We start from the raw sequence: 15579 nt of genomic DNA, 5'->3' as shown, positions 1-15579 counted from the left end.
TGTATAAGTTTGGGGTTTTTCGTGGTATTAATCGCGAGGAAAATTAATGACGTGAAAAATATTTTTTTTAAAAACCATAGATTGTATTGCATAAAGAATGAACAAATAAAAAATATTTTTATTATTTACGAGAACATTGATACATAAATCGTTGATCATGGGAAAACATTTCCGGAATTTAGTCAAAGAGTCAACACTATCGGATTCGTCGTGTAGCGCGCCACCGCTCCACACAGAGTAAAGTTCACTTGAATATCTGAAAAAAATAACACTTTCTGTCTATTCCTCTCTTTATGTAGAGTAAGACGTCAAAAACATATTTGTGATTCACAAGATGCTCAATGTTGCTTTACTTTATCTCTTTGCATTTAGCTTATATTTTTGTTTGAAAACGGTACGTCATAATGTCGAGGTTGGTTTCAAGTTGCATATACCGGAAAATCGAAGTAACATTTCTAATTAGAGAATACGCGATAAATGGAAGAATATGACCATAAAGAAGATATGAAGTGGGGGGAAAAGCATGATGTCAAAGTGGTGAATACATAAACAAAATTAAAGAACAAAGAAAAGTTGTTGGCTTTGTACCGCATCCTGTATACTTTAATAGCTCATAATGTCTATATGCAAAAAAATGCTGATTATTTAAATGCTCTCTCTTTCTCTCTTCCGAAAATAGTGGCATCACTGCTGCTCGATTGCCAACAGAGTCACAAAGTCTCAATTCCCAAAATGCTCCTTGGAACCAATTTATTGACTGTATCGACCAAATAGAGCCTTCAGCAGATAAAAATCTGCAGACATTCGGACAAGTGTACGAGTCACCTTCAAGCTTCCCAGCTTTCGGTACGTTGAGTTTTCTCCCTGTAATGTCGATTGCTTCGTGGTATGGTATTGTTTCATCCTGTCATGTGGAAAAATTGAGAAGAAAGTTTGGGACTTCTATACTGAAAATATGCAGAATTGATTCCCCGTGATGATGAATGTGGTGTGGGCATGACTAGCTGGAACGAAGTAAAATGTGATCACCTCTATGGCTCTAATATTTTGGGTCATGATCCATTTTCACGGGACACATTCGTGTTTGTGTATAGAAGAGTAGGAATTGCACCAGCTCATTTCCCCTCATTAAGGGAAGCAGTTTTTTTTTATTTTTTTATATTCCTTCTTTTGCCAAGAAATGGACAAAGAGCAACCATAGAGAGACTGACAATAAGAACCCAACAGTCTACAACTGTGGAATGGTGAAATTAGGGTTATAAACCAATCAAATAAGTTTAAGGAGATGGATTTTGTGATATTTGCTATGATCAGTTCCATTTGGGAGCTAAACAAGTAAACGTGAAGCTGGTTCGAATGAAACACTAAATCATTTGACATCTCAAATATGATATTCGACTCAATTTTGTCATATTGATAACCTCTTCTTAGGGATTTGGTAGGGTCTAGTTAATTTACAACTGTTGCGATTGCATGCAAAGAGAATTATGTAGGTGCTCTATAAGATATCAATTATGATTATCTCTTTGCAAGAGTTACATTAGCTCGTTAATACGACTTATATGATGATAAGGACCGATCGGAGTGTAATTATTGTGGCAAATTAAGCATACTAACTTCTAGGAAAACCTGTAGTGGACATAGTGCTGGCCTCATTAGTAGCGTGAGACTCAACAATGTTCAGCTATGGTTCCATGGAAATTAGCAAACATAGTGTTTGAAGTGTGTGGTCCCAATCTGATGTTACTGTGTTCTCTTTTAGACATTGAGGATGATGGGATTGATTGGCTACTACGAGGTGAATGAGGGCTTGAATTATGTGGCTATTGACCAAGCGCTGCTTGCTTACGACAAACTTTTTGGATTCGACATTTAGGGCATTGACTGCGGAGACCTTTTATTTATCTTAACAATACGAGTTGAGTCATATTTATTTTATCAGAAGCTTGTGGGTTCATGATGAAACGATGGAATTTGCGAGCTTGAATCTTGTGAGTTCTATATTACAGCAAAACTATACAGTAAACATTCTTTCTCTTATCATCACCAAGTAGCAACTTTCAAACTCTTGATAAGGGTTTGGAAAGAGACTCGTAAAGCCAATAGGGTAGAGGATAGTTAGTGAAGGGAGCTGTTAAATTTTGAATAATTTTTGCGAACCACGCAAATTGAATACTATATTTGACAATTCAGAATCAAATAGCTAGTAATGTCCCACTAATATGTCTCTCTCTCTCTGCCATACTTTTATGATACACCTATTATATAGTACAACTTTAGGACATGGAATTGTAACTGAGTATAAAAATGCTGTACACATAAATCTATGATGTTACGACGCTTCGCCCGTAATCAAATTTAGATTGTCTAATTGTACGGTGGGTGAAAGAGCCAGAAATCTAGCTTATGGGGAGTGAAATTGCCCGCTCGTTTGAGTTTAACCTCTAAAAATGTTGTACGTTCGGTATTTTGTTCTCCAGGAGGCGACATCCCTTGCTTGTTCCTCCTTAACTCAATTTCAGTGACGGTACAACATCGTACCTCAGATATTTGCTAAGACCAACTATTTTCATGCGTGCATGGTGAGGAAACCCTAATTTTTGAAACCCTAAATCGCGAAAAATAATGAAAGTACTAATTTCCTAATCGACTTTATATAGCCCATTGATTTTGAAGTAACTCCCCTCTTGGTTCGATTGAAGTCGATTCTGTTTAAAGTTCTCTAACAATCTTAATCTCGTTAAGTGCTCAACTTATAAATTTTTAGTAGCTAACTGGGTTATCAAACCGGTCCCATGTACAACTTTTGCCTTTGAAAAATCCTACGAGTCTGATCATCCGCTGACCCGTAATCGATCCCGTCCGATCCAGAAGGCCCGTAAGACATTGCAATTTCCGGGTTCGACCAAAGCATTTTTGGAGTGGTAGGTAGCAGTAGACCCGTAGCTACTGAGCAATATGATGAAATAAAACTACCAAACATGCTGGCTTTTTGGGCTTGCCCCGCGTGGGGCGTGGCCGTGAAATCATACGAACCGGAACCATGAGGCATTTTCCAGGAAAATCGCCAGGACCTGATTTTCGCGGAAAATTCCCCTTGTCGGTCACGCCGTTGCATGTACGTGGTTCTCTTCTTCTCTCTCTCTTTCAACAACAACAACGACAACGATGGCAACAACCACCAGTCCAAACTGGCGAGGAGACTCGAGTCAGCTAGAGAAGTTGGACGGCCACGACAGAGACAGAAGAGACCGGCGGATGGAGGAGATGCCGGAAGAAAGACAACCAGAGACGACACATAATATGTGATGATTGAATTACGCGATCGAATGTTACGTCAATATGGGAGTTGATTAAAAAAAAGCGAATCGAGTGGTCCGCTCTTCAATCGCCTGTGCAGCAAAAGCAAATATCCACACGCATTCGACTTCTTCTTTTTTCTTTGTACAATTTCTATCTACACACCACCCGCCTGGGTGGCGCTGCTGGAGCGCGCACTCTTCCTCTCGCAAAAGGTTGAGTGTTCGAATCCCGTGCTTGGGGATTTAACCGGGAGACGTGTGTGGTGGATTAAGACGTTGTCGCCTCTGGGTTTACTCTCCCATTTGTCGGCCGTCGCGGGGTTCCCTGGTCATCAAAAAAAAATAAAAATAAAATTTCTATCTACATTGAAGTCGGTTCTCTCCGTGAACAAAGAAAACGCTTTTCCAAGTTACTATCGATGGACCTTTTCCAGAGCAATTCCGTCTGGTTACGATTAATTTCCTAATTCTCAGGAATTTTTTTGTCAAATGGAAATTTTTTGTTAATATTCGTCCTCCAGGATGGAGCACGCACATCCACACCCTTTATTACTGGTAACCGATTAAGTAAAGTCCTCTTTTAATAATATGTGGATCGGAAGGTGTGTAATATATAAACGAATGAATATATGCTTAAAAGCACGTCGAAAAGTGACGATAGTAGTATCGTAAAGTAATGTTATCGTGATTTGTCATCAATCGTATTATAAACAAAACAAAAAAACTTACGTAACAAATCAAGCAACGATAATCTTTTTGTTGACATTGTTAATTTAATGAAGAGCCATATTAATCTGTCTACAACATTCCTCAATGTACATAAATTTTCTCAATAAATAACTATAACGCATATTTATGGTTAAGCCCGATTTCAAGGTTCATAAACTTTGAACTTGGAATTTAATAAAAGGAAGCAGCGATTTAAAAAAAAAATGTAGAAGAATGACTTAAGTGTTGAGCATGGGACGACTCAAAGAAATTGTCGGCAGCTGGATTAATCTAACTTCCTAAAAATATTGAAAATGGTAGGTATATTGGGTTACTGCTCTCGAGGAGGCCGACAGCTAGGGGTGTCAATGGGTCGGGTCGGGTTCTACTAGTGTCCGACCTGACTCGAATCATACGTGTTCATGCTCTCTCTGACCCGACCCGAATCACATAGGACCCGTACTGAAAATCCGGGTTGGGTCGGTTCGGATCGGGTCGGTTTTCGGGTTTCTGGTTATTTTTTTCCTCTGGGTTTGCCAAACCAGCAAACCTTTTTTAATGCTTCTTAATGACATCATGAGTATTTAAACCTATCTTCCCTGATCAACACAGGCAGACACTCTTTAGATTGTGATGTTAAATCCTCGGAGTAAGACTGCAATTTCGCACTGCTATGTAATTTGTCAAGAGTCCTCCATGTAACCGCATCAGGAGCTAGACCATTCTTCTTCTTTTCACCGAGAATTTGAGAAGCCTCTCTTTTCAATCCTAATTTACAGGCTTTATCAATCAAAATGTTGTAGCAAAAAGTATTCGGAGAAACCCCAGAGTCTACCAGTTAATAAAGCAAAATGACAAGCCCCGTCCAGATCACCTTATATACAAATTCCTTTGAGTACGGCTGCATACACGTAGTTGTCACGCATTTTGGATGGCCAGATAACATCGTCCCATAACCTCTTAGCTTTGTGTACTTGATTACAATTACGTAGACCGGAAGGAGTGTTCTCTTGGAAGAGCCTAGGCGGACTGTGGCGAGCTCGTCGGATTGGAGCTTCCTCAGGGAGTGACGACCAAGATGGAGGCGGAATCAACCCAGCAACAAAGGGGGAGACCGAAATGGCCTCGATTGAGGGGGCGGTGAGGGTAGGAGAAGATGGGCATGCGGAAGGAGACGAATCATTCTGTAAGAGAGAGTGTATTGTGAATTAATTATACTTGGGATTTCAACTCAGTTTTGGTAAAGTAATGTGTTTCGGTTCAGTTCGTGTTATGACCTGAACCGAACCGAAACAAATCACAATGCACATTTTATAATTATATACCCGAACATAGTAAGACCCGAACCGAAAATATCCTAAAATTTTGGGCCGGTTCAGGTCGGTTCGTGTTTCGGTTCGGGTATAATGTTTGGTTTTGACACCCCTACCGACAGCCCTCGCTCATTCCTCCTTTGACTCAATAATATCATCGTATGGATGCAGTGCTTACGGGTAATTGCCATTGGAAGTTGCTTACATGGCGTTTGATCATAATTGGCCGCCTTATATGATATGCTAATGGGGACAACTTTATTTGAAGTGACATTTTACGTGAATCATCACGTGAGCGATTTCTGATGACAATTAATCAGGATAACTACAACGAAAGTTGAGTAAAACTTTAGAATTATATTAGCAAAATTAAAAAGTTTAGAGTTAAAATGACATTCATATAATCAATTCAGGCCTGAATTAGCAATTTTCCCCCGCTCCAAGCATTGCAGCTCCCTTCAGCAGCGGTCATGCGGTAGTTCAAGCTTTGTTGAGTGGTAAGACTGCGGACAATTGATGGTTGAGCTTAACTTATGTGATCCTAGAATTTTAAAAGTTGTAAAGTCAAGTCCTTGAACTTGTAAAATTATTTTTTGGATAATTGTACTAAAAGTCCTAAATTTGTTATTAAAAGTGTAATTAAGTCCTAAAACTTTTAAAAAATGCAATCAAGTCCTAAAACTAATCAAGTTGATGTAATCAAATCCTTTCATTAATTCTGTCCAACTTGACAAACAGAAAATACTAATAAGTTTTATACTTGATTGCACAAACTCGACAAGTTTTAGGATTTAATTACATTTTTTGATAGCTTTAGAACTCAATTGCACTTTTATAACAAGTTTTAGGATTTTCAATGCACTTATCCTTATTTTTTTTTGCATCAAGCGCCTCGTTGCCAATCCGAAATAATTGAATGTAATGGGTCCATCTGTGCCGACCGCATGCTCAATATTGAAGTAAACAATTTGTCTCACGTGGAAGTCACTGTCAAAAAGCTCGCTGTGCTGCGGTTAGCTTGCCTGCGCGGGAAGACGGGAATCTCTCCTCTCCAAAAAAATAAAGAAATTCGGAGTCAATGATTCTCAGTGATATCCCATCCTATTTCCTTTTTTCCTCCTTTTTTTTTTGTTTCCCATTTTTTCATGCAACGCATTTCCTGGAAATGTACATGAAGTCACTTTTCTCGGAAAATCATCTGCCTACTACTCCTTCGGACACTACAAAACCAAACGCATCCAAGTGATTACTAACTCATTACTTTGACTTTGAGTTCGTCGACAAACTGCTCATGGTCTCATAATTTTCCCTGCTGCATTTTTTTTTCTCAGCAACTAAACACCAGACACTTTCTCAGTTCCTGTTTAGCTTGACAAAAGAAAAGAAAAATCATGTCGTTGCAAAAGAGATCTTCGGCATCTAGTTCTTCAAATCAACCAGATCAACCCAAGAGGCCACGCTTCTTTCCAATCAAGTAAGTTCACTCTTTCTTCATTACAATGCTCAATTAAATGTTTGATGATCGTATTAGTTTTAGCTTTACTTGAAGGAAATTCAATGAAGAGTTCTTGAGTAGAAGATTTTTTGAAATGAGAAATATGGCGAAGCCTACGTTGAAGTATAACGTTGATTACCTTTTGCCTCATGACTGTTCTGAATCACTTTGATTCAGTTTTTTGTTTGTGGGTTTGTGCTGTGGCTTCAATTTGATGTATTGAAGACCTACATATGTTGTCATCTCGGAACTGTTATGCAATTTCACGTTGGCCAATTGCATTACTTCTTCCTTATTTGGATTGCTTTCTTTTAAATATCTTTTACCGAGCAAGTGAGCTGTTGCTGTTACCGGGTTACTTTGCTATCCTATTTGCCAAGTTATCCTATCTTGCTTGTTTTCTGTGATGATCTTCACTCAGGCAAGAGAGGAGCTGTTTGACGGAAGGGGATGTCCGGAGAGTGGTAAGATGAGCAAAGTAGCCAACTTGGACATACAAAATGCAGTCTTCATTGTATATGACAAGCTGACTCTTCAATTAGAAGCGGTTTGGATGCATTTCTGACATTCCAGTTAGTTTCTGGATAATCGGCATGAGAAATTGCTGTGAGATGTATAGAGAATGATCGTTTGAGTTGTAACAATGACCCGCTGACTGTTCTAGGCTTTTCCTGTGAAGCAATCCCACTAAGAACATGATTTAGGTTTTTCATGTTGTTTTGGACAACATGGATCGCAAAAAGATACAAATTTTCAATGAAGCGCCTAAGCATAATTGTCTTCTTGAATCTTGGAAGAAGTGGTCAATGACAATTTGCATGTAGAACGAGGACAATGAAGATACCGGTGATGTGAAAATTGAATACGATGGATATGTGACAGATGATTCCTGCAATGTAATTCTTCGCTATTGCTCTTTACTGAACAGATCAAAGAAGAGCTGGAGCATGCTACATCTCTCTCGGCCAAATATTGTCAAAGGTGAATATATTTCATTTGGTTTGTTGGCAGTATCTCTTATCTGCATCAACTGATTCCTCTAGTAGAATTTCCATCTGTACTGTCTCACCCACAAAGAAAAGAAATTATCGAGCATCATATGCCATCAGTCAATGATTCTGTTCGGCAAAGTGTAATACCATCACATACATTTTTTTTTTAAATCACTAAATGAACGGTGCATTTGGTGATAGCTGCTAATTAACTTTACTTGCCTCTGTTATCAATGTACTGGATAAATATGTATTCCAGCTTTTTGTTGACTTTTCTATGTCGCCTTAGACTAAGGGAATGCATTTGATGAGTCTGGTATCTATCTTTGTATATTGTAATTAGGTCTGACATTCATGCGTACTAATAATTAAAATGTTACACGTGGATATTTGTCTATTTGTTATGAATAAGTCCACAAGACAGCAGTTGTTCATGGTGTAAATCTTCGTGGTGTAGTTGTACCGGCAATGCTCTTGAAGAGATAACCAAACAGATGCGGCCAATGATGGAAAATTTTTTGCAGGAAATGGTAAGATAAACAGAGTGTACAAAATTTCAACTTTGTCTCAGACATATCACCATCAACACTTCAGATATGAGCTGTTTATCTGCATGTCATGAAGTGATCGAATAAACTTATTGAGCAACAAGTCCGTTGCTAGCTAATTGATTCATGCTGACTGTTTGAACAGCATTCATTGAGCACAAACTTTGTACAATTTCCTTTTTTTTTTTGTAAGTAAACATTCATTTTTTTGCACAACCTGCGGAAAGAAAAACATGGGAGGGCTGTGTTCCATGCATGTCCATTACAGCATAATGTCCCACCTATATAGCCGACATCAAGGTGCCGGACCTTCCCTGAACTCTTGGAGAAGATCAGCCTGTTATCCCCAAACCTTCCCTTCGATGTGAACTCTTGGGGAAGATCAGACTATTATCCCCAGAGCAACTTTAATCTGTTGAGCGACCTCCCTTCCACTTGGCACCATCGGATCACTAAGGCCATCTACACTACCAGTACCAACAGCAAAATGCTACCCAAAAAAATAAGATGCAAACTCAAAACAATGCCACCAGATTACAGCAAAGTTCGTCAACATGAACTTGCCAATTCTACAGAGACACTTAATATCAGCAGTGTCTTATTTCCTTCCAGAACCATAGCTTCTAAAGAGACTTTTACAGAAAAAAACAACTGCATCAAGGACACAATAAGATTGCGGGATACATTTTCTTGCTTCACTAAGTTCCTCTCTCTCCAGAGATAATAAATTGTTGCCTTCCAGGCTAATTTCCTCCCTAGTACCTTCAAAGTATTCCCCTTCATGTTCTGCAAGGCCCAAGTAAGTTCATCCTTCCAGTTACTTGCAGATCTAGGACATGAGAGTAGCTATAAATTTGTCCCCAAAATCTGCTTTGAGAATTCGTACTTCAAGAACAAGTGCATTCGAGGTTCTTCATGTTGTCTTAATAGCATACAAGTGCTATCAATGTCACACTAGGTTTTCGTCCCGTCTAGTGTGTGCAACCTATTATGAATCACCTGCCAATTTATAAAGCCATATTTGGGCACATTGGGCTTAAACCATACGAGCCTAAGCCAAGTCACTTTGTTCCCCCATTTGCTCACTAGCTTCCAAGCCTCTTTTATAGAGAAAAGCCCCTAGATGATCCAGTTAATACCACTGTGTCTACAGAGCTAGAGTTTGGAGCAATCAACCCACACAAAGCCATCTGAGTTCAAGCATATCATTAGATCTTGCTGGAGGCCATCTCCATTCATTTGCCTCAATAACATCTGGTACCGTGGCTTTATCACCTAAAGCTGAATCATAACCATTCCAAAGCACATTTAAATTTTTGCATGGACATGGAATGAAAGGGGAAAATGAAAATGCTTAGGATTGTTCATATGAGCTATATATACAACTGCTCTTTGGTAAACACTGTGATTTCAAATGTGCCTGAAAAACTTGGCTCAATAAGGTGTTTGATAAGTTGTTTTTAAGAAGGAATGATCATATAGGTTTTTCGACTCCTTCTAACGGAATATATTGGTTTTGTATCCCAACTTGGAGGTGTTGAACAGAAAGAAGCATTCGGGCTTGCAAAAATTCACTCTCCCCACCTTGGAAGGTATGAATGCACTTCCCCCGTGATGCCGTTGAGAAAGGCTTTTTGCTAGTATCGAACAGTTATGCAAGTTGATGTTTTAGGGGAATAGTGGTCCGACCTATTGTTACCAACCCGCAGCAGGCAGCCAGAGCTCAGTGAGTGTCAGGCCACTATGACTTGGTCGTGTACCAAAGTGTCAATGCTCCACGTTGGACATAATTTTCGTAGCTTGAGAACAGTGAAGTACTTTATTTTTTCAAAAATTTGCATTATTAAACTCTGAGACAACGGATCTATTTAGCCTTGTAGTTTCCCTGGCAGTAAGATTGTCCAAGTGAGATGTCTGGTAGTTTGTCTCTCTTTATCGTTACTTTTCGAATTTTCCGCTTCTGTAACTGTTCCTAATTCTAATGGTTGTTTTCCGGAGAGAATGCAGGGCTAATGCTAGATCTACGGCAAACAATTATACGAGAAACTTACAGCTTCAACTTCAAACCAAACTGTCACTTCCTTTATTTACCGGAAAGAAACTAGAAGGAGAGAAGGGTACTCCCATTTCCGTTGCCTTGATCGATGCGAATACAGGGGATGTCGTTACATCAGGCCCGGAATCCTCCATTAAATTGGACATTGTCGTGCTTGAAGGTGACTTCAACAAAGAGGATGGGGATAACTGGGCTCAAGAAGAGTTTGAGAACTACGTGGTTAAAGAACGTGATGGAAAGAGACCACTTTTGACAGGAAATCTCATAGTGACGCTCAAGGGAGGTGTTGGGGAGCTGGGAGAGCTGATATTTACTGACAATTCCAGCTGGAATAAGAGTAAAAGATTCAGGATAGGGCTTAAGGTGGCAACAGGTTATTGTGGGAATACACGAATCCAAGAAGCAAAAACAGAAGCCTTCCGTGTCAAGGAATACAGAGGAGAAGGTAGGTCCTATTTCTTTATATAGTATATAACCTTCCTCTATGACCGACCATAAACATGATTTTGGACATCAATGGTCTTCAATTTTTAATTGAGATCTTATGAACCCCAATATCTCGAACGTTGTGATAAATAAGAAACGATCGGCTTCTTTGTTATTAGCAAATGTTGACACTTTGGATCAGATTCAGGGGAGAGTTTGCACGCCTATCAGAAGTTTACTTCTACTACTCATTAATCTAACAGTGACTGGGACCTTACTGTATATGTTCTCTTCATTTACAGCGTACAAGAAACATCATCCACCTGCATCTGACGATGAGGTTTGGAGGTTGGAGAAGATTGCCAAAGATGGGAAATCTCACCAAAAACTGAAGGAAGCCGGAATACATAAAGTGGAGGACTTTCTACTGCAACTGCTTACGGACTCCAAGAAGCTGAGAGAGGTAAGTACTTACGTATTAATTCTCAATTAGGGTTTGATTGACTACCAAGAATGTAAGTCTCGTGTGTTCACTCATCATAGATTCTTGGAAATAGCATAACATCGAAGAACTGGGAGATCCTCGTACATCATACAAAGACTTGCAAAACAAATTCGAAACTTTATTTGTACTATCCTGATGGCATGACGATGCATGGTGCTATATTCACCCTTGATGGTCAACTGATTGGCCTAATCGAAGACAGGGCATATTTTGCTACTCATCAACTTTCCGCCCAAGAGAAGGTAAGTAACTAAGGAGTTCCCAATGAGATTTGTCAAGCCAGTCCATGCGCTACACACCATCATGCTGAGTTCATATGATATGTCCCATATTATCTATGTAATCAGTAGTTTGATGTTTACTCGTAGCTTTGTGGCTTAATAGGTGTTAGAATTGATCAAAGATATGGAAACTTGAAAAAAAGAGTTAGTTGGACATCTAGATGCTTTGCTTTTTTATTTGTCAGTAAAGGTAAATTGAAGTGCCTGTGGAGAGAACAAAAAGAAAATCTAGATGCTAGTGATTTTGAGCTATCACTCTTTGCAATGCAAAGTTGAGGTTTGCGACCTTGTAAATCTAAGTGGCCTTCTGTAGAGAGCACTTTTAGCTGTTGATTCGGTGTCATCCACGACAATTAGTACATTCACGTTGCAACTATGACTTTTCAAGTCTAAAAACAATGAAGATCTTAATTACTTGCACAACATAAGTTGATGGGTGTTTTATATCTTCACCGGTCCTTTCTCAATCAACTTGCATCTTTACCCTGAGGACCCTTGCCTTGATTGTACTCTCCATTACATCTTTCAAGCACCTGACCTTTATGTGGTTGAGAAATGGGCAGCAATAGGGATAATGTGAATTGAGGTTCTTTCAATGTTTTCTTTATTCTTCTTTCTGGGTGCTGCACTTACATACTTGCTCTGAATACAAGTTCATCCATTGGAATGCAACATTACTAGCCAAAGAAAGATATTGTTGAAGTCAGAGTGTGTGCCTTCAATAATGGAGATAAATACTTCCGTTAGTCCAGCTTGAGTGATATGCCGACTGTTCTTCCAGGAACATGGAGATTCAATCGTGAAAAAAGCCTTTGATAACTGGAATGATGTTAGGGAGTTCAATGGTGAGACCTTTTCTGGTTCAATGCAGAAGAAAAGCTCAAGCACTTTTCCATCTCAAGTTCTTGAAGGACAAACTGATAATCTCACCCCTGTTCAACGTAATTTGGCTCCACGAATCTCTGCCGCTCCAGTTGGTCTGGAAGCTCCTCCGGCAATTGAAGGCTCCACTGCTGAAGGTACATGCTCTAAGACACAAAACTCTCTCTCCCTTTAAGCACATACAGAGACGTGGCCTGTGGAATAACAATGAAAACAGGACTTTCCACTTTGTTCTTGAGCTTTAATAAATAAAAGCAATATGTTCCAAGTCCTTATGATTTGGGTTCCACATAATACGAAGACGTTTCTTTGTCGAGCTACACTTCAAAATGAACTCGCATCCAAGGAGATTTTACTAATTTTGCCCTGTCGTTGGCACTGACCTGTAAGTAATATGTAGAGGATTTTCATTTGTTAGTTAGGCTTCAATGTGTCTTTAGATGCAACCAAGAATGCTTGAAAATAGTTTTTACTGATGAAGAACAAACAAGAGGAGGAGGTTATTGCAGGTTACTACCAAAAGCTGTGATCTGATAGACTATCAGTACGAAGGCAACAGGACAACAATCAAGAACTTCATTTTACTAGGGTTCAATTTAAGAGATGCAATTTCAATTTGGACATGAAAGATCTAAGAGTTAAAGCATGATAGTGGCTCAAAAGGACATGCAATGTGGAGAACAGTCAATAATTCAATGCTAATTATACACGACAAGCTACATTTTGTAAGTTGTGATTGTTGCAAAATGAGCCTCATTCAATAAACTATTTATTTGGCCATATATGTATGTGTATGTATGTATGTATGTATGTATGTATTATATATGTATGTGTTCTGTCCAAGCAATTAAAAAGCTACTAAAAAATTAGTTGGTAACATACTATGCCTTTCTGAGTGGCGGATTGGGGAAGGGACAGGGGCACCTTCACTTAAGTGATGCTAAGTGGATATTGACAAGATATTGCTATGACTAGGTTAGATATGAGTAGATGTAATAAGCACGCGGCAATGTGTGTTTATGTGCATTTTTATCGAATGGTGACCGGAAGATTGTATTAGAAAAAGGAAGGTTTGCTGGTTCAACTTATATATCATTAGTTGAAATATAAGCAGTGAAGGGAAATGGCCCTGTCGGTTGAAGCACTCAAAGATTGCAAAGACCAGTGGCAAGAAAAATTAATGAGATGTGGAGGGTAAGGAAAAAGAATTAGTAGCACTTTCCGTGATATCACAATAGCAAAAGCTTACAACCATTCATTCCAAAACTTTTAATCAGATCTTCAACCTGTGCTCAAGTCGGCATATGTTTACCAACAACATTAATGTTCTTGTTCTTTCTGCAGGACATACCATGGAGATTTCAGTTGATGGAAGTGTTCGTCTCGCTGCACATCAATCCATATCTCCAGACCGCTGTAATGTTCTAATTTCTCCGGGAGATAATGGTATTACTACTGTCGGATTGTCAAACCAGTCCCATAATATCAATTTACAGTATGCGATGGGCAGCCAAATGATCGATTCTTCGTGCCAAATGGACTATGCAGTAGATCAGAATGTTCTCCCCTCTGAACCAACCTATGCCTCAATATCAAGCTTCCAATCTGGCAGTACACCTCCACTTCCTGGAGGCAGTCCCGTGACAGAAAATTTCCAATCAATCGTTCCAGATTATGTGTGGGATTACTTGTTGGCTGATGATGGCGGGTCCTTTCAGACTCCAACATGGGAAAACACGTGATGATGGTCTTGTATGGTACCCGCAAAATTGTTAATGGCTGGCTCAAAATTGTTACTGTCGCATTAGGTAAGATACTTCTCGGTATACTATCCTGATAGAATTGATGGTAATTTTCTTAGATGAGGGCATACTATCTACATATCTGCATTGTGTAGAGTGCGCAACCTTGCTCTGATACCACTTGTAGGGTACGTGGAAGCTTTGTGGTGGTAACACGAGAGAATTGTAATAGACAATTCGAGATATACTCATTTTACCAAATTGCAGTACACAACGCTCAATATCATCTCACACAACTATTACAATCTACTTTCTCTCACCACACTCAAAACACTCAAAGCAATACACACTCACTCATAGAGGAGCCGACCCTCTCTCTCTCTATGTCTACCTGGGCTCTATAGACCGCGCCCAAAACACTCACTCATAGAGGAGCCAACCCTCTCTCTCTATGTCTACCTGGGCTCTATAGACCGCTGTCTATCTCTTCTTTCTGTTCTGAGCCTCTCTTCTTTGGGCTCTATAGATCCTTTGCTGACTTCATCATGCAATCGAATATGGACATTGCACAGTAATGTTGACTTTTCTTCTTTGGCCAACAGCTTGCACCTTGAAACATTCTAGCTGTCTTCAAAGTTGTAGTTCGCAATTTAATTTTGGGAAAAAGCCACCAAAAATCTCAAATTAAGCCCACTGTGACATATTTATCATGAACATTTTTTTGTGACATAAAAAATCCTAAACTATATCCACCGTGACACATTTACCGTAAACTTTTTCTTATGACATAAAAATCCCAAACTTGTACCTATGTGGTATATTTATCCTTCGTCAAAGTTATATCAGATGATTTTTTTAACCAAAACAACGTTGTTTTTATTTCACTCAAGTCAGGTGGATGCCATGTCAATACCGTTTGCTTTCCGACGTTCATGTTGGCAGATTTTTAACGGTGCTGATCAATGGAACCTTGACGGAGGGTAAATGTGTCACATAGTACAAATTTGAGATTTTTTGCATCACAGAAAAAAGTTTGAGGTAAATATGTCGCAATTGACATAATTTGGGGTTTTTAGTGGCTTTGCCCTTTAATTTTTTCTTTACTAGAGTCGGTTAGGACCAAAGTCACAACTCGGACTTTTCTTGCTTTCTCATATTAGGTGTTGACTCCAGCATTTTGGATCCCGTCATCATTGATATTGTTAGAGCCCGTCTGCTTCTTTGCTTTCGAATTCGAGCATGGGTTTGTGACATAAGATCGGGATCACCACGTTTATTGAAGGAAATTGGAATGTACGATTTTGTGTTCAAATGGGTGATCCTAGGTGG

At 39.2% G+C, this 15579-nt stretch overlaps 1 protein-coding gene across 2 annotated transcripts; it reads left to right on the top strand.

Annotated features, from left to right (window-relative positions):
• The first annotated feature begins 6537 nt into the window (after positions 1 to 6537).
• LOC115687885 (calmodulin-binding protein 60 D-like) lies at positions 6538 to 14511 on the top strand. Of its 2 annotated transcripts, XM_056315972.1 has the most exons (11): positions 6539 to 6797; positions 7240 to 7282; positions 7747 to 7799; positions 8268 to 8340; positions 9904 to 9950; positions 10366 to 10859; positions 11143 to 11303; positions 11384 to 11587; positions 12408 to 12645; positions 13853 to 13954; positions 14057 to 14511. In XM_056315972.1, exons 1-11 carry the CDS (start codon positions 6715 to 6717, stop codon positions 14248 to 14250), a joined length of 1692 nt encoding a protein of 563 aa, XP_056171947.1. In that variant the 5' UTR covers positions 6539 to 6714; the 3' UTR covers positions 14251 to 14511. The 2 variants fall into 2 exon arrangements, with proteins under 2 accessions (XP_030469462.2, XP_056171947.1); XM_030613602.2 differs by having other exon boundaries at positions 6538 to 6797; positions 13853 to 14511.
• Positions 14512 to 15579: the final 1068 nt, after the last annotated feature.

The sequence above is a fragment of the Syzygium oleosum genome, unplaced genomic scaffold (genome assembly GCF_021117445.2).
Source record: "Syzygium oleosum isolate NSW1041296 unplaced genomic scaffold, Sole_v2.1 Sole_v2.11, whole genome shotgun sequence".
In the NCBI taxonomy this organism is placed as follows: Eukaryota; Viridiplantae; Streptophyta; class Magnoliopsida; order Myrtales; family Myrtaceae; genus Syzygium; species Syzygium oleosum.
This window is presented reverse-complemented; position numbering and strand designations above follow the sequence as displayed.

What these genes read in the sequence shown, in the direction of transcription:
- LOC115687885 (XM_030613602.2), top strand. Translation starts at nt 6,715, where the DNA reads ATGTCGTTGCAAAAGAGATCTTCGGCATCTAGTTCTTCAAATCAACCA. An exon ending in AAAATTTTTTGCAGGAAATG is followed by an intron (nt 8,341 to 9,903) that starts GTAAGATAAACA and finishes GGTGTTGAACAG; the next exon opens with AAAGAAGCATTCGGGCTTGC. An exon ending in CAAGGAATACAGAGGAGAAG is followed by an intron (nt 10,860 to 11,142) that starts GTAGGTCCTATT and finishes CTTCATTTACAG; the next exon opens with CGTACAAGAAACATCATCCA.